Source organism: Nematolebias whitei, chromosome 13, assembly GCF_014905685.2.
Source record: "Nematolebias whitei isolate Nwh7 chromosome 13, NemWhi1, whole genome shotgun sequence".
Taxonomy (NCBI): Eukaryota; Metazoa; Chordata; class Actinopteri; order Cyprinodontiformes; family Rivulidae; genus Nematolebias; species Nematolebias whitei.
This window is the reverse complement of record NC_056510.1, coordinates 40,326,729-40,352,206: the sequence shown is the minus strand read 5'-3', so window position 1 is coordinate 40,352,206 and position 25,478 is coordinate 40,326,729. Positions and strand designations below refer to the sequence as shown.

Sequence of the window (25,478 nt, the reverse complement as noted above, 5' to 3'; positions counted from 1 at the left end):
CTGGGGGGTATAGAGTGCGTATCAGGAATAAGAATGAAATGTATCGTTATTGTATGTCTTTGAGTGAGTGAGTGTGAGAATGAGGCTGGGACTGTGTGATTGTGTCTGTGTATGAATGGGTATTTGTTAGGCCGAGACTCGGACTGCCCCCTCTTTGATACAACTGCGGGTGCTTGGCATCGCGCCCCTATCGCGCGGCCCCCTGGTGGGGTGTGCCCTTGCCTGCCGGCACGCTTGGGGCCCTTGGAGTCGGGGGCTGGGTGCTTGGGCGTGTGTCGGCTCGGCCTGGTGTCTGCCTGGTGGGGCTCGGGTCCTCTGGCCCTGTCAGGCCTTGGCTTGGGTGGTGTGGGTCCTCGGTGCCCCGGCCTCTGGGCCTGGACCTGCATCGGTGCGGCGGGTTCCGGCGGGGGCCTATGAGTTTGTCGCTGTTGGCCCCGGGGGGTCACTGTATGTGGTCGCTGGTGGGGTTCTTCCGGCTCTCCCCTGTGGTCCGATCTGGGGGGTGGGCGAGTGGTTCGTCCTGTGTGGGTGGCCCTGGGGGCTCCGTGGTCGGGGTCTCTCCTGGGGTCTTGGGCTCTGATCCCCCCTTTTTTCATCTGCCTCTGGTCTTGGGGGTCGGGTCTCTGCTGCTGCTGCACAGTTACTATTAAATGTTCTATTAGAGAAGCCTTATACACTTCTGCATGCTCAAAACCACACACAAATAGAAGCAGGGATGCTTATGTAGGCTTTATATGTAGATATATCGATATGTATATGAATGTATATTCATGTGTATGTATATAGGCGTAGGTATGGGCATATATATTTATGGAAACTTACTGCAAAGCCATGAATATTTTAAGTTTTTTATACATATGTACTTTGTTGCTGTGTTTTGTCATGTTCTTTGCAGGTGAACAGACAGTGGCTGGGTGTTTTGCCGTGTGCTCTCTTTGTGTATATTTCTTATATTTTGGAGTCTTACTTTGTCTTTTCTTTCTTTCTATCCTATTAAAAAAAGAAAAAAAACCTACACTAGTCACTAGAATAAATATTTCATAATAATGGTGTGGAGAGGATGGCTGTAAGGGGAGAAGGGAGGCCATCAAAAAAAGAAAAAAAATATATATATATGTGGATGGCCTTCTGTTGGCAACGCCCTCAGAACAGTCTTGTAGAGAAAATACTGTCCGTCTGCTCCAACACTTGGCTGAGCAGGGACACAAAGCTTCATTGTCTAAACTGCAGTTTGTGCAAACCACTGTGACATTTCTGGGCCATCGAATCTTAGCAGCAGGTAGGGAAATTGCAGACACTCGCGTTAAAGCAATAGTGAAACTGCCACTTCCTGAGACTAAGAAGCCAAACTATGCTAAAATGGAGACTCCTCTACGTGTCATTTGTCATGAAAAAGGCCTACTAATGAGCTCTAAATTGACATGATCTAATGAGGCTCTGCAGGCCTTTGAAGCGCTGAAAAAACAACTGTAGCAAAGCCCCAACTTTTGGCATTTCCAGATCCCACAAGACCTTTTATTCAGGCTGTATGATTTCTGTATTGCTCCAAAAACATGGTGACAGATTGAAACCAGTCGCCTATTTTTTCTGCTAAATCGGACTCAGTAGCAGCAGGCTTGCCTTTTTGTTTTGTAATGATTTAAACCCAGCCACACTCCTGCCAACAGTTGAAGAAGGCACCCCCATGACTGTATGGCTGAGTTGGAAATTGTTTGCACCCCCAGGCCTGATTTGCAACAACACCCTCTGGACAGTCCAGATTGGGATCTGTTTGTCGATGGCTCTGCATCACGTGACCCAGTTACAGGCCAGATAAGAAGTGGTTATGCATTTGTAACACACACACACAACCCGATGTGCCATTCTCTGTTTCTGACATGCAAAGGTTTGTTCCTGCCAGTGAAAAAGCTGAATGGAAAAAACACGGCTGTGTTTTTTCTGAAAACATCTAGATTGGCCCAAATGGTAACCCATGCTTACCAAAACATTTTTTTCCCTCTTTTGCTGTTTTGACACATTCTTTGGATCATGTGTCAAAGGGAGGGATGTTGAGACAAATTAATGCCGATTGGTTTACTGTAAATTTTTTAAAAACAGCAGCCCAACATTGTGACTCCTGCCTCGTGTGTGCCACTCACAATGTTTCAAAAACAATAAAAACAACAGCTCCAGGAGCCCACAAAACTGTTACAGCACCATTTCAACATTTGATGATTGACTTTATTTAACTGAAATTGAAACAATTGAAATTCTGTTGTAAGAAGTGGCGTCAAGGTGGGGTATCCCACAAAGAATTTCTAGTGACAACGGTCCACATTTTGCTAATCAGATACTTGAAGATGTGTCCATCACACTGAACTTTGACCTGACTAAACATTGCGCATACCACCCACAAAGTGGAGGTGCAATAGAAAGAGAGAATGGAACATTGAAAAACAAACTGACAAAAATCTGTGACGAGACAAAACTCAACTGGGTTACATGTTTATCCATTCCACTGATGTACATGTGCATGCGCAGAAGGGCTAAACATAACCTTAGCCCTTTTGAAATTTTATTAGCAGCTCCACCCAACCTGGGAGTGGGACCAGTGACCAGCCCAACTAATGACCTGAAACACTGTGATCATAACATGCTTGCCTACTGCATTGAATTGACTAACCATTTAAAATCCCTTAGGTCTCAGGTCCAAGGAGGGCTTCCCAGCCCAGCTCAAGAACAACTGCATGACATAACCCCTGGAGACTTTGTTATAATTAAATCTTTCAGGAGGAAATGGTGGAACTCCCCCAGGTGGACAGGTCCATTCCAGGTGCTGTTGACGACCCACACAGCTGTTAAGGTGGCTGAGCAAGCTACCTGGATCCACGCATCCCACTGCAAGCTGTTCAGAGGAACCAATCCACCATCAGAGAGGACCAAAGGGAGGACCGGTGAAACCAATTGCCTAAAGTCACTCAGTGGACAACTGAGGCAGCGTTCACTAGATCCAGTCTGAATCATAGACTTTTTACAGTTACTCTCTCAGATGAACTAAGATGGGCCTACTGTAACATCCATGGAAAACCACCCTAGCACTGGGCCTACGGCATCGTATGGAAAGCCGTTGACAGACAGACTGGGGAGATCGTGGCAGTGAAGAAAATCTTTGATGCTTTCAAAAACAGAACAGATGCCCAGCGAACATACAGAGAAATCATGTTCCTCTAGGAGTTTGGAGATCACGTCAACATTGTCAAGCTTTTCAACATCATCCAAGCACAAAATGATAAAGACATTTACCTCATCTTTGTATACATGGATACGGACCTGCACGCTGTGATAAAGAAAGGCTCTCTTCTGAAGGATAGTCACAAGCGTTACGTCATGTACCAGCTCTTCAAAGCTATCAAATATCTCCATAGGAGTTTGTTTAACCATTCTAATAACTTGTGGTTGCTGTTGTATACCTTGTATTCGCTCATTGTCCACACGTCTGATCTCGACTGCCCTCACTCCTGAACGCCTGGCAGAAAACTATGCTCTGTTACATAACAATGTCAATCCTGATTCCAATAAGTGTAACCCACCCACCCACTCTACTGTTTTTGTCCTGACCAACAAGAAGACAACCATTATGTAAATATCTGTTTTTATTATTCTTTGCTTTTCACAATTTTGTTGTTTTATTTTTATGATTTCTTTTACTTTTGCTTGCTCTCATTACAGGGATCTATCCCCCACAAAAACAGCCTTAGCAGATTTCTAACTGATGTTTATGATAGCCATATGTTAAACCATACTCCATATGATACATGTGCCTTGATGTTACTTTTATCAATTTCTGATTTTCTGTCTGTAAATACTTGTTTTATTGTAGTTGTTCCTGAAGGAACAAAAGGGAGGAATTGTTGATATTTTCTGGGTTGTTAATATAAAAGTTTGATATGTTTACTCAATTTACACTTTACTTCATAATGATAATTAAAATATTTGCCTGCAGTTTTAGCTCTGAGTCTCAGAAAGGATCAGTACTTTGTGGAAATGTAAAACACTGATACCAGTTTATTTTGCTCATGAAGTTTATCATCACACTTATTGGTCATTTACTTTATATCACACTCTGTTAAATCTTATCAGCTAAATCCCTTCAGCATCAGTGTGTGAAGCCTTGTAACTTCAGTTTCTCAAACCTAGCTCCAGAACCAGTCACTGACCACAAACATACTGTCTGTTTTTTTCTCTGGTAAGATTGCAAATCTGTTATATTTGTTATATCAAAGCAAGATCTGTTACATGTGAAGATGTATAAATAAAGCGGCATTGCTCATGTTTTTTAGAGAACATACAGGAATTCTTGGGCTGTGTTTCCATTCCATGTGTTCTCTCCTTCTGCAGAAGAAATCAATAAATCTTACTCTTATTTTTATCAAGTTCTCAGTCTCAAAATTTATTAAACAATAGGTTTAAAAAACTCCACAAGTTCTTAACTTAAAAAAAGACATGTGGAGTGTTGTAAAACTAAAGGCTCTTAAGAAAGTGACGTCTTTTTTTTCTTTTTTTTTCCCTTGTCCTGTACGACATTGTGACACTCAGAATTATTGTCTGAGTGTCAAAGTGATGCCCAACAGATTTACTTTCACAAGCAGAGCATTATGGCTGGCTGTAATGCTCTGCTTAATATATATATAAAACATTATTAGAATTTGCTTTGGGTTTGTTTCAGATGTAATGGACACGAGGATGAAAAAACAAAGCAGAAAAGTGGGAGAAGGGTTAAATGGGAAAGGAGATAGGAATAGAGGAGAGAAAGAGGTATAAAGAGAACACAAATCAACATCAGTGAAGTCTGCCTCTAGACCTGCGGGGAAAAAAGCGACAAAACCGAGAAACCACAACAACAAACATTTTATTTATTTATTTTTTCCCTTCTTTCGGCTGCTCCCTTCTTCAGGCCTGTCTCCAGACTCCTATTTTTTCTAAAATACTGGAGGAAAATAGTCGAGTCCCAGTTGAAGTGCTTCCTGGAGGATCACACAATCTTAGAGCTATTCTAATCTGGCTTTAAACCTCTCCACAGCACTGAAACTTCCCTATTGAAGGTCTTTAATGACATCTTTTAATCCACAGATACTGGTGATTCTGTGCTGCTTGTCCTATTGGATCTCACAGCCACTTTTGACACCATCGACCATGAGATCCTCATTGCTAGGTTGGAGCAGTGGGTGGGCGTCACAGGATCAGCCCTCAATTGGTTCAGATCCTACCTCACTGACAGATCCTTTTGTGTCTGCATCAAGGATTTTAGTTCTGCAGCGGCAGAGCATAAATGGGGGGTTCCGCACGGGTCCATTCTGGGTCCCCTCCTATTCTCTTTATACCTGCTTAACATGATTCTGAGTATTAATGACCCCAAAATGGCAGACTGAATAGACTCGAGACTCAGGTAAAACAAAAAAGTGATATTTATTTACAATGCAGGAAAAACTGGAGGCTGGGCTGCGGAGGGAAATAGGAGATTGGGTGAGTAATTGATCCCAAAGAGATGGTCCAATAAATAATTATTCTGTTTATGAAATCCTTCCTTACGGTTGGTTCGGTTGCAGATGGTGTCGGATGGAAGAGTCCAATGTTGGGCCTTGAGTGGGTAATGCTGGTGTGCAGGTTCGGAGGACCAGAGCAGCCAAGGAGTCAGGAGGGAGCCGAGAAAACAGGACGAGGCAGAACTGGCACACGGACAGAAAATCACAAAGGTTAGTCAGGATTCACCAAAGTACACGTGAAGGCTTTCGCTGATTTACCAAAGGCAATCAATGCTCAAGCGTTGGCTGAACGTCTGGCACGGGTTTAAATAGTGCAGCAGGTACTGGTCAGGAATCAGGTGCAGGTGTGATCCATTAGGTGCTTGTTGACTGTGTAGGAAGGAAGTAGAGGTAGGAAAGACTAGGAATCCCACAGTGCCCCTCTCTTAAACATCGCCTCTTGGCGATTTCTTATGGGGATGTTCTTTAAAGAAGGTAGAGATCAGAGTGTGGTCGAGAATAAAAGATCTGGGTACCCAAGAGTGTTCTTCAGGGCCATACCCCTCCCAGTCAACTAAATACTGGAGACCTGGAACCAAGGTGAGGCGGACCAAGATGGACGCTTAAAGTGGATGCTCCGTGTAACCTGCACTTAAAACCCAGAATAACCCAGAATTAGGAACTTAAGCTGAATAGGAAAATGCCAAAACCAACTACTGTTAAGGACTGTGATATTTTCACCCGACAGTGCGGCTCCCAAAAACCAGCTAAAACTGATATTTCGACGCCAAGTCAAGACAACGAGGGAGCTGCTAGCAATAGCATGAGCGACATTAGCATGGTGTTAGCTGAACTTCGGTCACTTCGCTCCGAGTTCAGTGGGTTTGGAACCAAACTGGACAGCATAGATAATCGTATGGGTGACATAACTAAATCAGTCGCTGCCCTGGAGAAAAACATGACGGAGGTAAAGCTAAATGTAGCTGCTAATGTTACACGACTGGAGGAAGCTGAAACCAGAATCATGTCAGCAGAAGAAATCCTTGAAAAAAGCACAGCGGATCTCAACAAAGCTTTGAAGCGGATATCCTACCTGGAGGCAAAGGCTGACGACCTGGAGAACCGAGGCCGAAGGAAGAATCTGCGCTTGTTTGGGCTCAGGGAGAACGCCGAAGGCCAGCGGTCGCTGCTGGAGTTTGTACGGGAGATGCTGCCGCGTTGGCTGGAGACCGACAGATCGTTTACCATCGAGAGGGCTCACCGCACCTGGGCAGCTCCAAAACCAAACCAACATAGAGCTGTCCTTATCAGATTCCTGAATTTCCAAGATCGAGAGTTTGTTTTCTGCTCCACAAAACAACGTAACATCGAGCATGACGGAAACAAACTTTTTTTTGCCCAGGACCTCTCAGCTGAGACCATCCGGCAACGAGCCGAGTTCAACACCATCAGAAAAGAGTTCACTGATAAAGGAATGTTCCGCGGATTTCAGTATAATCCATGTAAGATGAGGATCCTTCACAATGGGAAGATACATCTGTTCTCATCTCCGAAGGAGGCCAAGGATTTCTATCAACAGACACGCACTGGACAGGACTAACGGTGGTGGTGAGCGCTTCACTTCCTGATCCCCAGGATCAGCTGTTCCTAACATGAGTGTTAAATCTGTGTGTTAACTGAGTTATAACATTTGTTCTTTTTGCTAATTAGTTTTTTATTTATTGAACACTAGCAGCTAAGGAAATTTCATTTTATTCTTCTCTTCCTATTCTGAAAATACAGTATGTTCTACAACGGGACTATAAATGTGTGTGTGTGTGTGTGTGTGTGTGTTATCTTCCCTCTAACACATTAATGTAACATACTTTGGTTAATCTGTATTCATCTGAGAGGTAAGGTATTATAAGAGATGCTGCTGTTCAATTACTTAATTTTGTGATTAATCTGAAACGTTAACATGTCTGTATGGGTTAGTTATGTTCATGTCTTTGAATATGGTGTGTGCACGGTTGCCAGACACCACTATTGCTTCCTAAATTGGGTTCTTATAGTTCGGCTACTCCACTTTTTTTTTGTGGATTAGCACAGGCCCCAGTTTATTAGTCTGAGTAAGGGTGGGGGGGGGGGGTGACTTTGTTATGCGTCAACTCCAGGGTTTTCTTTATTTCTTTATTTTTTTATTTTATGCTATTCAAAACTTGTTTAAAATTTGTATTAGCTCAGCATCAGCATCATGTGTGATTATATTAATGCTACATAACAAGAACACCAAATATGGAACAAGTAAATACCCAGAATGTCTCTGATATAAAAATCACAAGTTGGAATGTCAGGGGACTCAGAAAACCAGTTAAACTGAAACAGGTTATAAACAGGATCAAACAACTGAAATCAAAAATAATCTTTCTTCAAGAAACACACCTTACAGATGGTGAATTAAAGCCTGTAAAGAACAGATGGCCTGGCCAGGTGATACACGCGTCATTCAATACTTATGCAAGAGGTGTAATTATCTTGATTCATAGAACCATACCATTCCAAATAATGAAAATAATAAAAGATCCCACTGGTAGGTATGTAATTGTTCAAGGTACTATCCTCTCATTTACTTTAAACTTAGTGAGTTTGTATGGCCCAAATGAAAATAAACCTAAATTTTTTGAAGACCTATTCCTTACTTTAGCTGATCTGCAAGGATTTTATATAATAGGAGGAGATTTTAATTGCACTCTAAACCCAAGTAAAGATCGCTCAACTGGCTCAGATATCTACAAAGTACAAACTAGACAATTAATAAATCAGTATATCTTAGATATCAACTTAGTGGAAGTGTGGAGGGAACAAAATCCTAATAAAATAGAATTTTCTTGTCATTCAAGCATTCATAAATCCCGCTCACGAATAGATTACTTCCTTGTTTCAAGAGAGCTCTTATCAAAAATCAAACAATGTCAGTATGATAGCATCGTGATCAGTGATCATGCAGCAATCTCACTGAATATTCACATAGAAAAATTTACCCATAACCCCCCAAACTGGAGGTTTCAAGCAAGATGGCTACAGAATCCAGATTTTATTAAATTTATAGGGAAGAAAATAGATAATTACTTCGAGTTAAACACAGATCAAACCTGTGCCTCGGTGAGATGGGAGGGATTCAAAGCATATATTAGAGGAGAGATTATTGGCTTTACGAGTACAAAGAATAAACAACAAAGAAAACGAATGGAAACTCTGGATGAACAGATCAAATCTTTAGAGTTAGAATTAAACATTAGTGAGGATGCAATAAAGCAAGGTGAATTGTTACGTTTGAGAACTGAGTATAATAAATTGTCTTCTGATGCAGCAGCAAAAAGTTTAATGTGGCTAAAACAGTCTTATTATGACCAAGACGAGAAAGCAGGAAAACTCTTGGCATGGAGAATTAAGAAAATGCAAAGTGAAAGAGCAATTAATAGTATTAAGACCTCTTCAGGAAATGTAACAGTAGATCCATCTGAAATTAATGATAGTTTTAAAGAATTTTATGAAAATTTGTATAAATCAGAATGCTTACAGACATCAGAAGAACGAGACATATTTTTAGACCAACTTCAGTTTCAAACATTAACAGAGGACACAAAGCAGGAATTAGACAGAAATCTAACTATTGAAGAGATATCACAGGCCATCAAAAGCATCAACAGTGGTAAGGCACCCGGGCCAGATGGCTTCTCGATTGAATTTTACAAAACCTTCCAAGAAAAATTAATAATTCCGCTTTTTAACATGTATGAAGAAGCATTTCAAAACGAGTCTCTCCCGCCCACTCTGAGACAGGCAATGATTATTTTGATATTGAAACCTGGTAAACCTCCTGAAGAGTGCTCATCATTCAGACCGATAAGTCTGATGGGGGTTGATACTAAAATACTGTGTAAAGTTTTAGCAAGAAGATTAGACCCCTATATATCACTTCTGGTTCATAATGATCAAAATGGCTTTGTACCAAAACGCCAGGGGTTCCATAATATAAGAAGAGTTCTAAATATAATTCATGAGAAATTTAATGCTAAGGATACAGCTTTATTATCACTTGATGCTCGTCAGGCCTTTGACAGAATAGAGTGGTCATATTTATTTAACGTCCTCCCGAGATATGGATTTGGAAAAAACTTTTTTAAATGGGTCAAACTTTTGTATACAGATCCTAAAGCCAGTGTTTTAACAAACAATATGGTCTCTAAACCTATCACATTGGAATGTTCTACACGCCAGGGATGTCCCTTATCTCCAATGTTATTTATCCTGGCTATAGAACCCCTGGCCGTGATGATCAGAACGCAAACAGACTTATTCGGTATCCAGGTAGGAGATCAAGAGCATAGGTTGGCCCTGTATGCTGATGACCTGATTGTTTTTATGACAAAGCTGAGCATTAGCATACCAAATTTAATGCAACAAATGGAGCTATTTGGACGATTCTCCGGCTATAATATAAATGACTCAAAATCCTCCATGTTACTTCTGAACAAGGATGAAAGAATGAATCCAACTATACAAACCCCGTTTATTAATGCAAGGGAGGGATTTGTGTATCTTGGAGTTAAAATCACTCCAGACGTCAAAACCATTGTATCAACAAATTATGACCCTTTGATTAATGACGTGAAGGAGTCTCTAAATAAATGGATGATAATGCCCATATCAATGATTGGCCGTATAAACATGATCAAAATGAACATATTACCAAAATTTTTATATCTGTTTCAATCACTTCCTTTACCTCTTCCCAAATTATTCTTTGAAGAGTTAAATAGTATATTTAACAGATTCATTTGGAATAACAAAAAACCTAGATTAAGACTTCGCCTGCTGTACCTGCCATATGAAAGAGGGGGGTTACAACTCCCTAATTTTAAATTGTATTACTGGTCTGCACAGTTGCGTTCAGCCATGTTCTACTTTTCTTCTGGGACACCTCCAGCCTGGGTAAAAATTGAACAAACATCAGTAACAAATCTTAAATTAAATCTGTATTTATATTCTGCAAGCCCAAAAAATCTGGGAAAAATGACCAATAACCCTTTTTTAAAAAACACAATAAGTATCTGGTACAAGACCCATCAATATGTGGGAGATAATTCTCCCATCTCTCGTTTTTCACCTCTTTGGGGCAACTCTTGTTTTAAGGCAGGAAGAGCGGATGGGTGTTTTAAAATCTGGGCAGATAAAGGAGTACAGAAGGTGGCAGACCTTTATAAAGATGGTACCCTTCTCACATTTGATCAGTTATGCCAAATATACAACATTCCAAAGAAACATTTTTTTAAATACTTACAAGTTAAACATTTCATTAAGTCAAAATATAAACAGATTGTCTCTGAACCACCATTATCATACTTGGAGAATATTATACTGCAAAATTTGGAGAGGAGAGGTCATATTTCTTTATTTTATACAGCTCTACTAACACATGATAAGGAGTCTACCACCGATAAATTGGATGCATGGAAATCGGACATCCAAGATGAGATAGAGGAGGCAGACTGGGAAGCTGCATGTTTAAAAGCTCAAAAACAATCAATTAACACAAGGATGAAACTCCTTCAATACAAATGGTTGATGAGAACCTACATAACCCCAGTCAGGCTGAATCGCTGGTCCCCTGACATTCCAGACAGCTGTACTAAATGTTTAGATGAAAAGGGTACTCTGCTGCATTGTGTATGGAGCTGTCCAAAGATACAGCACTACTGGGAATCAGTTATACAAACTTTGTCTAAGATTGTTAGAGTAAATATACCTGTTGATGTAAAAATGTGTGTGTTAGGTATATACCCAGAGGATTGTGTTTTTATTTCCAGACAGTTAAAATTGATTGACTTTGGACTCCTGCAGGCCAGGAGGTTAATATCTTTGTACTGGAAGAAAATGGATGTACCCTCAAATCATGTGTGGGTGAAGGAGATGGCATCTTGTATTGTACTGGAACAACTTACTTATATCGTCAGAGGTAAAGGATTAGACTTTGAAGAAATATGGTCACCGTTAACTGAATTTCTGAGACATTACAAGGGAAAATAATTCAGAAAAGGATGCTTGGAGCTGAGCTTTATCTTATCTTATTTTATTATATAGATATATGCTGTTATTTATTTATTTATTTTTTTTATTTTTTTTTTTATTTTAATTTAGTCACATACATTCATTTATTTTTTTTATTATTTTTTTTATTTATTTATTTATTTTTTGTTATATTTTTTTACTTTGGGGATTATGTTGTTTATTGGAAAATAATGTTAATTGTACTATTATCATTTGCTTGTTTTATAAGATAAAAAATCAAAAAAAAAAAATACTGGAGACCTCGACCCCTGCGACGGACATCCAACAGTCGTCTTACTGTAAAGGCAGGGTGATCATCAATTAATCGAGGGGGAGGAGGAGAGTTGGGAAGGGGGTTCAGGGGACTCTTGGAAACAGGTTTCACTTGAGAAACATGAAATGTGGGGTGAATTCTCATCGTAGAGGGCAATTGAAGGCGGACAGCAGAAGTATTTATGATCCTGGTTATGGGGAAGGGGCCAATGAATCTGGGAGCCAGTTTCTTGGGGGTGTCCTTTAACTTGATGTCCTTAGTGGACAACCATACCTTCTGACCCACTTGGTACCTGGGAGCAGCGGAACGGTGTCGATCAGCAAACTTTCTGTTCTGGTCAGCAGTATGGAGGAGGGCTGCTCTGGTCTGGCGCCAAATCCTGCGACACCGACGGAGGTGATGCTGAACAGAGGGGACAGAAATTTCAGACTCCTGGGTGGGAAACAGGGGAGGGGAGTATCCTAGGGAAGCTTCAAAAGGAGACAGGCCGGTAGAAGAAGAAGTGTGAGAATTATGTGCATACTCCACCCATGGTAGATGTTGACTCCAGGTAGTGGGGTTGTTTTCAATCACACATCTGAGGGCTGTTTCCAGGTCCTGGTTACACCTTTCAGTCTGTCCATTCGATTGGGGGTGGTACCCCGAGGTCAAAATGGAGGTGGTGCCTAGAGCTTGACAGAAGGATTTCCATACTTGGGAAGTAAACTGTGGACCCCTGTCAGAAACAATGTCAAGAGGGATCCCGTGCAGACGAAAAACATGTTTTACAAGGATCTGAGCAGTCTCTGATGCTGAGGGGAGTTTAACCAAAGGGATAAAGTGAGCAGCCTTTGAGAAACGGTCAACAATAGTGCAAATTGCAGTTACCTTCTGATACAGGGAGACCAGTGACAAAGTCAAGGGCAATGTGAGACCAGGGGCGTCCAGGGCAGGGTAGGGGGAGAAGAAAACCCGCCGGAGGTTGGTTGTTGTTCTTGTTGCATGAACAGGTAGAACATGCTGCTACATACCCCTTGATGTCCTTGTCCATGTTGGGCCACCAGAAATGTCTCTTTGTAAGGAGGAGGGTGCGCCTAATGCCCGGGTGACAAGAAAATTTTGCAGCATGAACCCAATGAAGGACCTTACTTCTCACCGTTGCAGGGACAAAAAGTTTCCCTGGGGGGCCAATGCCAGGATCGGGGTCTTCCTTTTGGGCGTCGAGGATCTCCTTTTCGATGGCCCAAGTCATAACTCCCACCCTGCAAGATCGAGGGAGGATATTCTCAGGTACCTTAGGTTCCTCAGATGAAGAAAACTGTGGAGAGAGTGCATCAGGTTTAATATTGCGAGTACCGGGGATGTAGGTGATAGAGAAATTGAACCGGGCAAAAAACAGTGACCAACGAGCTTGACGAGCATTAAGTCTCTTGGCCCCCTGAATGTAGGCCAGGTTCTTGTGATCGGTTCGGATGATGAATGGGTGTTCTGCTCCCTCTAGCCAGTGCCTCCACTCCTCCAAAGCCATTTTTATGGCCAGCAATTCACGGTTGCCCACATCATAATTTCTTTCAGCTGGTGACAACCATCAGGAGAAGAAAGCACATGGATGCATCTTACCATCTGAGGATTTTTGGGAGAGAACTGCACCAGCCCCCATGTCCGAAGCGTCCACCTCCACTATGAATTGTCGGTGGGGGTCAGGATAGGACAAGATCGGAGCTGATGAAAAGAGATGCTTCAGGGTCTGGAAGGCGTTCTCAGCCTTGGGGGACCAAGATAATTTGTGGGAAGGTGATGTGAGTTGGGTGAGAGGCATGGCTACCTTACTGTAATTCTGGATGAATCATCGGTAGAAATTCGAGAACCCCAGGAAGCGTTGAAGTTGTTTGCGGTCCTGGGGTGTAGGCCAGTCCGTCACAGCCTTAATCTTCTCTGGGTCTGAGTGAACCTGCCCCTCCTCGAAGATAAGGCCCAGAAAGGTTATAGATGATATGTGGAACTCACATTTTTCTGCCTTCACAAACAGCTTGTTCTCCAGGAGTCTCTGCAGAACTGCCTTAACATATCCCGTGTGTTGAGAGGGGTCCTTGGAGAAAATCAAGATGTCATCCAAATAGACAAAAACGAACACGTTTAAAAAATCCCTTAACACATCATTGATAAGATTTTGAAAAACGGCAGGTTCATTGATGAGTCCAAAGGGCATTACGAGATATTCAAAATGGCCTAAAGGAGTCTTAAAAGCAGTTTTCCATTCATCCCCCTCCCGAATTCGTACCAAGTGGTAAGCGTTACGTAGGTCCAATTTTGTAAATATTTTAGCATCCTGTAGTTGGTTGCAAGCAGAGTCCATCAGGGGAAGGGGATACTTGTTTTTAACGGTGATCTGGATAAGCCCTCTGAAGTCTATGCAGGGCCTTAGTGTCTTTTCCTTCTTAGAGACAAAGAAGAAACCAGCACCGAGGGGGGATGTAGAGGGACGAATAATACCAGCCCTTAGGGATTCGTCAATATATTTCCTCATAGACTCTCTTTCCGGGCCCGACAGGTTGTATAGTCTACTGGAGGGCAGGGGAGCACCAGGAAGAAGATCTATGGGGCAATCGTATGGTCTATGGGGTGGTAAGGATAAGGCCTCCTGTTTGCTAAAAACTGGGGCTAGAGAATGGTACTCAGGAGGAACCTTAGAGAGGTCAATCTCTTCAGAGGTTGGGAGCGGAAAGGACCCAGGAGAAATGGCAGAACGTAAACATTCACTAGAACAGCCCTCCCCCAACCTTTCGATTTGCTTACTCCTCCAGTTGATAAGAGGGCTGTGTTTATTAAGCCATGTGTAACCCAGAATGAGTTGGGGTCTAGTGGATTCAAAAACAAAAAATTCAGTAAATTCATGGTGATTACCTGAGAGGACTAGATGGAGAGGGCGAGTCCTGAGGGAGCTGGAGGAAATGGTCTGACCAGTGAGTGCAGCCACGTTGATATTCTGATTCAGAGGAACAGTTGGAATGTTAAGTTTCTGTACAAGGTTTGCACTGATGAGATTCTGTTCGGCCCCCGAATCTATCAGGGCCTGAGTAGAAAAAATTGTATTTGCAACACACAGGATAGCAGGTAAATAAAAATTGTGGTCAGGAGAAAAAGCAATGTTACCAACCAGTATCTCCTGAACTACTGGGGATGCTTCCCTTTTAACAGGAGCTGACAATCTCTCACGTAATGGCCAGTTTTGCCACAGTACATACACTCATTGGCCACAAATCTCCGCTGTTTCTCCTCTGGAGATAATTTTGTCCGTCCCACCTGCATAGGTTCTGGTTCGGAGGATGTTGAGAGTGGAGCTGAAAATTTATTTCCGGTTTCAAGGAAGCTACGGAACTTATAGCTTTTTTCCATATTACGTTCTCTGATCCTGTTGTCAATGCGGATCGCGAGACTAATAAGCTCATCCAAGTCTCGGGGGGACTCACAAGTTACAATTTGGTCTTTGATGTTGTCATTTAGGGCATTTAGAAAGGCGCCCCTTAGCGCGACTTTATCCCAACCGGACTCTTCCGCAATAGTGCGGAAGCGGATGGAGAACTCAGAGACAGATCTTGACCCCTGTCGAATCGTGAATAGTCTTTGTTCCGCTTCCTCTTGGAGCAACGGGTGATCAAAGGCTAATCACAACTCTTTAATGAAAACAGCGTACGGCAGGGAAGCAATGGGGCGGGAGCGAAGGTGCGCGTGTGCCCATCTTAGAGCCTCACCTTTGAGGGCACTTACAATATACGTGATCCGGGACGAGTCGGAAGCGTACCTGATAGGAGCCTGGCTGAACGCAAGGTCACACTGCAGGAGGAAGTCTCCAAACATCTTCTTGGAGTCACCTTCAAAGAATTCTGATGGCCGCACGTCTGGTTCTCAGGTGCAGGGGGTCATAGGCACAGCGAGGGGTTCGGGTTGGCTGACAGGGGATGGGCCCCTTGCAGCTCCTGCCAGGGTGGAAAGCTGTTGCCCGATGTTGTGGATCATGTTGCCGAGCTCCTGCTGCTGTGCGAGGATCTGCTGGAGGGTATGATCATGATTATCAATACAGGTACTTTGTGATCTTAAGGCCTGAGTTATCGGACTCTCTTCAGTCATGCCTTGAGGGTCTGAGTGGCTTGAGCATTCTAACATGATTCTGAGTATTAATGACCCCAAAATGGCAGACTGAATAGACTCGAGACTCAGGTAAAACAAAAAAAGTGATATTTATTTACAATGCAGGAAAAACTGGAGGCTGGGCTGCGGAGGGAAATAGGAGATTGGGTGAGTAATTGATCCCAAAGAGATGGTCCAATAAATAATTATTCTGTTTATGAAATCCTTCCTTACGGTTGGTTCGGTTGCAGATGGTGTCGGATGGAAGAGTCCAATGTTGGGCCTTGAGTGGGTAATGCTGGTGTGCAGGTTCAGAGGACCAGAGCAGCCAAGGAGTCAGGGGGGAGCCGAGAAAACAGGACGAGGCAGAACTGGCAGACGGACAGAAAATCACAAAGGTTAGTCAGGATTCACCAAAGTACACGTGAAGGCTTTCGCTGATTTACCAAAGGCAATCAATGCGCAAGCATTGGCTGAACGTCTGGCACGGGTTTAAATAGTGCAGCAGGTACTGGTCAGGAATCAGGTGCAGGTGTGATCCATTAGGTGCTCGTTGACTGTGTAGGAAGGAAGTAGAGGTAGGAAAGACTAGGAATCCCACACTGCTGCCACTTTGTGCTATTTTACGGAAACACAACATACCCTTTCACTTCTACGCCGACGACTGTCAAATTTACTTCCCCCTAAGACACAATGTTACATGCTCTATTCAACCTCTGCTCGACTGCCTGGCTGACATCAGGGACTGGATGGCTTTAAACTTCTTAAGTTTCAATGAAAAGAAGTCTGAAGTCATGTTGTTCCCTCCCAATGACACGATCACAAACCACTGCATCGACCTTTCCACTTTATCCCTGTCAGAAAAACAAAGAGTCACTAATCTGGGCGTGATAATAGACACTTCCCTGAAACTTAACAATCATGTAAACATGATTGTTAAATCATGTTTCTTCCAACTGAGGCGGCTGTCTAAACTAAAGCCCATATTGTCCAAAAATAACCTGGAGACTGAAATCTATGCATTCATTACATCTAGGCTTGATTACTGCAATTCACTCCTGTTTGGTATCAGTCAGACCTCCATTGCACGACTACAACTGGTCCAGAATGCAGCAGCCCGATTTTTAACCAGTACAGGCAAAAGAGAGCACATTACACCAGTTTTGGCCCCACTGCACTGGTTACCGGTTCACCTTCGAATCCAGTTCAAAATACTCCTGTATGTCTACAAATCACTGAACAGTGTCCCCCCCGCCATTTTCTACAACCGTATGTCCCACCACGTTCCCTGAGGTCAGCGGACAAATTGGTCCTCACAGTTCCAGGAACTCGTCTTAAGCGCAGAGGTGACAGGGCCTTCTCTGTAGCAGGACCTAGACTCTGGAACGAGTTACCTCTGCTTGTCAGACAGGCCCCCTCCCTCTCGGTTTTCAAATCCCATTTAAAAACTCACTACTATTCAGTAGCATTCAACACCAGAGGATCTGTGTTTTGAACCTGTACGCTCCACACTGGTTTGTCGTCATATTAATTATCTGCATCGTTTTTATGTCTATATTCTGATTTACTTCATTTTGTATTTTGCTTTGTGTGTTGTCTGTTGTTCTGTCTGTACAGCACTTTGGTTGGCCTTGTAGCTGTTTTAAGTGCTTTATAAATAAAATGGTATGGTATGTTGGATAAACTCACGGATCGTAACTTCAGCATCCTCCTCTGCTCGTTCTGGGATCCCTGAGAAGACAAGATTGTCTTCCATGCTCCGAGCTTGGATGTCCAGGATGGACTCCTTCATTTTTCTGTTTTCTATGGACAGCTACATCATCCCCTCGGTGAGTTGTTTGATGTTTTCCCGCAGAGTTTGGTTCTCAGCAGCGAGCGACGCCACCTGAGCTTGGCTGAACACCAGAGACTCCCTCAGTGCTTGGAATTCCTTGTGGAGAACCTCCACCAGGGCCAGCTGGGCATCTGAGCTGGTTAGCTTCTTGTCTATAGAGTCCAGGACATCAGTGAAACTTTTCTCTGGAGAGGTGGACATGCTGGTTGAGCTCTCTGAACGCGTGCGTTTAGGAGTTGGTTTGGCCATGGATGTGCTGTTTTTTGTGGTTTGACCATCACGATGTTGTTAAAACACTCGTCCACGTAACTCTCCAGACTGTCCAAGGTTTCCTCGTCCAGTTTGGTTTATTGAAACAATATGCAGAAGTTATTATTAACAATGTTTTTTATGTTTGATTTTAATATATTGGCTTATTTTACCTGAATCGAACAGTATTTGTTTGGTTTAGCAGTATCCTGCCATGTTACTAACGCAGCACAACTCTCACGTGATCTCAACAGCTCATCACCAGGTGCACTCTGAAAATGACAGTCATTTAAAATTTGAACATTTGTACTTCAAGGCTGAGAGCTTTAAAGATTGATAGGGTAAAAGGGAAAAAATATTAGTATTTTAAAACAGGCATGTAAGGTGGTAACTTTAATTTCAGAACAATTATTGCCATCAAGTTGAGAAATGTCTGGGCGCTAATTAAGGAGAAGAAATAATTAAGACAGAGACAAAAACAATTTTTTGTGACGTAAAGGATGATGTAATAGCTGTGTTCAGCTGAGACTAATCAAGAACTAGTGGAGGTAAAAAAATAAATAAATAAATGAATCAGCTGTACAAATGAGTAGCAGGCTGTCTGATGATGGAGATACAGAATGGTGCAGAACTCTGTTTCCCACATCTTTTCAACAGCTCCTGCAAGAAGCCAATACTTCCCTGGACTGAAGCTGTGCTCCTGAATACTGTGCTCTTCTTCATCTGCCTTATTGCTGCAGCTCTCAACCTGCTCGTCATCATCTCAGTCTCCCATTTCAGGCAGAGAACCCCCAAAACAAATCCAAAATGTATTCAGTCTTTTCAGTTTTATAGAATGTTGTTGAATAATACTTCTGTGTATCCTTTCAGGCAGCTCCAAAAACCCACAAACATCCTACTCCTCTCTTTGGCTGTCTCAGACTTCTTGGTTTGTTTCCTGATGATGCCAGTTGAAATCTTTAGAAACACTGCATGCTGGTTATTTGGGGACCTCCTATGTATATTATATTTCTATGTTGCCTGTGTTGTTCTTTGTGCTTCAATTGGAAACATTGTTTTTATATCAGTTGACCGTTATGTCGCTATTGTCGACCCTCTGCATTATCCCAACAAAATCACTTTGGTAAGGGTTAAATGCTGTGTTTGTTTGTGTTGGCTATGGAATGTTTTCTACATTATTTTGATTTTGAAAGAAGAGTTGATTCAACCTGGCAGAAGAAATTCCTGCATCGGACAGTGTGAAATGTCTCTTAATTATATTGCAGGAACTGTTGATCTGATATTAAACTTCATATTTCCTGTCACAATCATCATTGTTCTATACTTAAGGGTTTTTGTGGTGGCTGTGTCCCAAGCTCGTGCCATGCGCTCTCACATTACAGCTGTCACACTGCAGCTCTCAGTGAATGTAAAAAATAAGAAGTCTGAGTTAAAAGCAGCTAGGACACTTGGTGTTCTTGTAATAGTATTTTTAACATGTTACTGCCCATATTACTGTTATTCTGTTGTTGAAAGTGATTTAACCAGTACACCCTATGCATCCTTTTTTTTCTTTCTCTTTTATTTTAACTCCTGTCTAAACCCTGTGATCTATGCTTTGTTTTACCCCTGGTTCAGAAAAGCTGCTAAACTTATTGTCACTCTGCAGATACTTGAACATGGCTCCTGTGAAGCCAACATATTATAGAGAAACAACAGACTGTCTACTATGACAATCTTCAATAAATATTTCCAGTCCCATTTCAAAAGTTCAGTGGTCTAAATAGAGTGAGGGTTACGTTTTTAATGTAAACAAAACATTTAACCATACATCTTGGAGTCTGGTTTCATAAGAACAATACAGCTTGCACACTACATTTTGTCTGCCTAAAACACATCTCTCTTGAAAATGAGTCCTTGTAACGCAGTGAGGCAACCTGTATAAATAAGGGTGAAATAAAATAAAATACCTTCTTTAAAATGTGACGCAATGATTTTGATGAAGAATAGTTTTCTATTTATTGTAACATGTTGGATAATTTAACTCAGCTTGAAATGTTGGTTTTACAGTTTTTTTATTTATTTATTTGTTTTTATTCTTACTGTTTGCTCTTTTATGATTTTAACAGTTCGTTTCCTTTATGGTTTCAGTTGATTTTATAGTTTTTTTTTTTATGTTTGCTTGTATCTGTTAGTGTACAAGCACTTTGGCCAACAGTGTTGTTTTTAAATTGCTTTATGAATAAAGTTGTGATGTATTATATTATTGTACTTTGAATATTGAAGATTGTCTGTATTTTTTAGTGTTATTCTGTAAAACATAAAATAAAAAAATTCACCTTCAGTTTGGCCTTTTTCTTTATACTTGTTCCTTAGAAGAAAAGAATGACCATCTCACATGACTGCTGAAATACAATATATAACTTATTGGTATTTTTGTCCTCTATGAAACTAGACAAACTTTTGTAAAGCTAAAACAAACCTGAAAAAGGTAAATATAATTTAAAGGGCATTTTATGTTTGCTATTTAACCCTTATATGCCCCTTTTACTATTTGACAATGAGCAGTGGTGGGCACGGTTCCGCTAATCCACTAATAGTAGAGCTAACTTTCCATGTAGCAGATTAGTATTTTCACTAACTTTCAAAACGATTAGTAGCATTAGATCTTGCAAAATTTAAATCAGATAAATTCAAGACCACAAATTTTTATTTTGGACAGTTTTCTGCACTAAATTCATTCAGAGCAGAGGTGATTTACAGAGATCTATGCTATGCAGAACTAAGCACTACCTGTTAATGTAATCAACGTTGTAATGGTTTTTTCCCTCCTCATATATATCCCAAGCAGTCTCTGACGCACGGTGTCAGTTTAAAGCCAATAACAGACATAAATATGAATGCCAAACCAGAAAAGGAAATTAACATGAAAAACTCATTTTAACATTCAGAAACATTGTCACCTTGAGTAACATTGCACACATAATTCCTACTGAGCTTCCTTTGCAATGCTCACTCTGTCTCTGTGATGTGACCCTCACAGATTTCACGCATCTTTATTTTAGTACAGATTTATTACAGAGATAACATTTATGGTGATGCACAGCAACTTTGTACTTGGTTTATAAAAGTAATTAACCACAAAGAGGACTGCCAAAGTGAGTTAATTCTCATCCTTTTGAGGACCAAAATGTGCACATTTTGGACCGAGAACACAGATGGTTTGAGAGGGGGGTCAAGGAAGCAATTTATGTAAAAAGAGAAAAGCCGTCTCTTAACAGAGGAGGAGGCCTCACATTTCCACTTTCAAAAACATATAATGCAACTTTAAAACAGATTCCCAGCCAGTTTTCACACTTGATGGGAACAGAGGGGCCTCGTCTGTGAATTAGAGGAACAAAGACCTACTGTTTAGGTGTTTAGGTGTGAACTGCCAATCTACATATGTGTGTGTGTGTCTTATGTGTGTGTGTGTGTGTGTCTTATCTCAGTCAGCCTTATAACCTGAATCTCTCACTCTCTGCTCTTTGAATTGAGAAAGCTCCTCGGATGAGGAGCGAAACGTCTTCTGTTACAAATAAAGTCCAGTTGTTTTTGTATTGAACGCTTTTTGAATTCATCATGTCCTGGATGACTGAGAATCTTCACCAGCTTAATTCTCATTATAGTAAATGACATGAGGAAAACATCCAGCACACATTGGATGCATCACTCTGCTTCAGCACAACAGAGTTCTGCTCCGCCTCTTTGGTTTTGATAGACAGGATTCATTTCTGAAACTGTAGTAGCTTTTACTACATAGATACTTAAATCATTAAATAAAACAACCGACGCTTGACTCTATATTGACAGCAAAAAGTCAGGGTTTATCGTAAAACACTGGAACTTTGAACAGCACAAGCACTAAATAGAACATCCCGCTCGGACGTCTTCTGACATTCTTCATATTCTCAATTCAGTTTAATAATACAGTGCCAAATCACAACATAAGTTGTCTCAGGACACTGTACAAAAACATTCACATACATACAAAAGCCAATTAGTAAAATGTATCTATCTAATTAAGCTAATTCGATAAATTTTCACTTCATCACAGTCGCCCATCTTGAGCAAGCGCAAAGGAGACAGTGGAAAGAAAAAAAAAAACTTGCTTTTAACAGGAAGAAACCTCCAGCAGAACCAGGCTAAGGACAGGCAGCCATCTGCTTCGACCGACTGGGTTTGAGGGAACAGGAAGGAGAAAGAAACAAACACAGCAGGGCAGGTCCAGGTGTAGGTGCAGCCAGAGGTGGACTGGCCATCGGGAGCACCGGGACATTTTCTAGTGGCATGGCCTGCTCAGTGACCGCCAAGGAGCTGGTCCAAAGGCTCGGTTCGGGCCACGTTCAATTATTTAAAATAAACAATCCATGCTGCTCACTCAGGTATCCACCTCACTGAAGCTCCCACAGACAGCAGCATTGATAGGGAAAGACAGACCCCCAGCCACCTCCCCTCCCTCCTAGAGTCAGTCACAGCAGAGACGACATACAGCAAGTTATACGCCAACACAATCTCAACCTCAACACTTCATAAGTCTAACGCTTGGTCAGACCGCCCTCTGCTGCCCTCTGCGTAACACTGTTTACGAAGAGGGCACACCTACTCGTCAATAATTCACGTGCAGGGTTCTCATAGAATGTTATAGAGTTTTCTAAACATAATCATGTACAGTAGGTGGCGGTATTCATCGCTGAAAAAAATAACCAAACAAATAAAATGACCGGAAGGACAGGTCCCAGCCGCAAAAAAAAACAAGAAGAAGAATTAGCTGATGTCATCGTAATTCAATTCAGTTTATTTATATAGTGCCAAATCGCAACAAAGTTGTCTCGGTGCACTTTAAAGGAACATTCACATACATAAAAAAGCCAATTAATAAAGTTCTCTATCTAAGGAATCCAGCAGACAGTTGATTCTTGGCTTTGTTGCAGTCTCTGCAACAGTGGAAAGGAAAAACTCCCTTTTAAAGGGAAGAAACCTCCAGCAGAGCCAGGCTCAGGACAAGTGGCCATCTGCTTTGACCGACTGGTTTGAGAGGACAGGAAGGAGAGACAAGCGAACACAAAATGGTAGGTCCAGATATAGGTCCAGGTGTACCCGAAAGAAAAAAAACCCACATGTTAAGGATAGAAAAAATTATTAAAGCTGCAAGCAGCATTGAAGGCCCTCGCAGCAAAGCGCCGCTCCGGCCTTACGGCGACTGCGGGAGCTCGGGTGCCTCCGCCCAGTCGCCATCGCGAATTCTCTGGCCCCCATCCCTCGCACGTTCACAGGGGTGCGCATTCGCCTAACCTTAGACTTCACCCGTGACCGCGAGAGCTCCAGCAATGCCTCCCAGTCGCCGTCGCGAACGCTCTCATGCCATTCCCGCACGCGTCCACCAGGGTGTGCATATGCCGAAACTTTGCAATCACCTCCCGCCCATTTCAGTATGAGTCTGGCTTCAAGCCTTACAAGTTTGGCTAAAATCTGACCTTACAGACGTGAGTTATTGACTTCCTTTAGGCTCTTCAACATGTCATATCTGGAAATCAACAGTTAGCGAATACGTTTTCAGTCTTAAATCTTACACAGTGCCAAGCTGGAAGAGTCAACCAAAAATCTTCAGTTTTTTTCTCTGAGTGGGCCAGGCTTAAGATAAGTCATGAAGCAACAATACCAGTGTGTCTATGCACAAAAAATATGGTTCAGATCGGCTGATGTGTCACTGAGATATAACTGATTAAATAATCTAGGGGGTGCTCTTGAGTCATATGTTAAACACAATATCATTGTGTCTAGACTTGCTAACTGATTACGCACAAAAATCTGGTTCCGATCGGATGATGTATCACTGAGAAATAACTGTTGGAATAATCTAGGGGGTGCTCTTGAGTGAAATGTTAAAGAACAATACCAATGTGTCTATAAGTGATCAGTGATCACGCACAAAAAAATCTGATACATATTGGATGATATTTCACTGAGATCTAACTGTTGGAATAATGTAGGGGCGCACTGGAGTCAAAAGTTAAACAACACCACCAATGTGTCTAGAAGTGTTAACTAATGACGCATCAAAAATCTGGCCCAGATCAGATGATATATCACTGAGATATAACAGTTTGAATCATTTAGGGGGCGCACTGGAGTCAAACGTAAAACAACAACAATACCAATGTGTCTAGAAGTGCTCACTAATGACGCACTAAAAATCTGGTGCAGATCGGATGATGTATCACTGAGCTATAACTGTAGGAATAATGCTCAAGTTCGTCCTGTCCAGATCCGACATGGAAAAATTAGTCCATGCATTTATTACAACCCGGCTGGACTACTGTAACTCGTTTTATGCTGGGGCCAGTCAGGTCTCTCTCTCACGTCTCCAGCTTGTCCAAAATGTTGCAGCTCGGCTACTAACAGGAACTCGCAGGTTTAAGCACATTACTCCAGTTCTGTCCTCTCTTCACTGGCTTCCTGTGCGTGTCAGAGTTGATTTTAAGATTCTTCTGCTGACATTTAAGTGTGTTAATGGCCTTGCACCCTGATACCTCTCTGACCTTCTTCATCCTTATACTAGTTCTCGGGCCTTGAGATCATCAGACCAGCTGCTTTTGGCTGTACCAAAAACCAGGCTGAAGCTCAGAGGAGATCGGGCGTTTTCAGTCATGGGCCCTAAACTCTGGAATAATCTGCACATCAACATTTGACAGGGCACCTCAGTCTCTATTTTTAAATCTCTCCTCAAAACACATCTGTACTCATTGGCATTTAACACAGTGTGAGCTCATTTGGTATTTCGTTGTTGATGATTGTGTATATCCATTTTGCTTTCACTCCCTGACATTTAACACAGGGTGATTTGATTTAGTATTTCATTGTTTCTCATTATATTTCATGTTTTTATGCTTTTATTCATGTTGCTGTAATATGTTGTTATTAATATTTGATGCTGTGATCTTTTTTGTTAAGCACTTTGATAACAGTTACTGTTTTAAATGTGCTATATAAATAAATGTGACTTGACTTGACTAATGTAGGTTGTGCTGTGGAGGCTATTGGCCACTTATCATGGATACCTGTTCAAGGGGTGGACAATGATTGATCATAGTGATTTTGGGTCAACTTGGCTGAAATCTGTGTATTTTAGAGCCAAACGTATTGCAACGGCATCACTTCTTGATTCGCCATGCCCACATCCTCCAGCAAAAACGGTTTGCACTTTAAATCAAGTCAGACCATCTTATCTGTCTTCTAACACAGGATCATGCTGATTAGGTCATTGGTGTCAAAGAGGGAGCATTCCAAGTAAAAAAAAGAGACTTCCTGTTCCGAGGGGGCGGAGCTTTGATGACATCAAAATATGACAACAATGGATCGTCGGACATCCAACAACAATGAGTCATGCCAAGTTTGGTGCATT

The 25,478-nt window shown here is 41.8% G+C and overlaps 1 protein-coding gene across 1 annotated transcript; it reads left to right on the top strand.

The window, feature by feature from the left end:
* Positions 1 to 18,662: 18,662 nt before the first annotated feature.
* LOC119419320 (trace amine-associated receptor 13c-like) lies at positions 18,663 to 19,742 on the top strand. The gene is made up of 2 exons (XM_037686629.1): positions 18,663 to 18,835; positions 18,926 to 19,742. Exons 1-2 carry the CDS (start codon positions 18,663 to 18,665, stop codon positions 19,740 to 19,742), a joined length of 990 nt encoding a protein of 329 aa, XP_037542557.1.
* The last annotated feature ends 5,736 nt before the right edge of the window (positions 19,743 to 25,478 follow it).

What these genes read in the sequence shown, in the direction of transcription:
- LOC119419320 (XM_037686629.1), top strand. Translation starts at nt 18,663, where the DNA reads ATGGAGATACAGAATGGTGCAGAACTCTGTTTCCCACATCTTTTCAAC. An exon ending in ATCTCAGTCTCCCATTTCAG is followed by an intron (nt 18,836 to 18,925) that starts GCAGAGAACCCC and finishes GTATCCTTTCAG; the next exon opens with GCAGCTCCAAAAACCCACAA.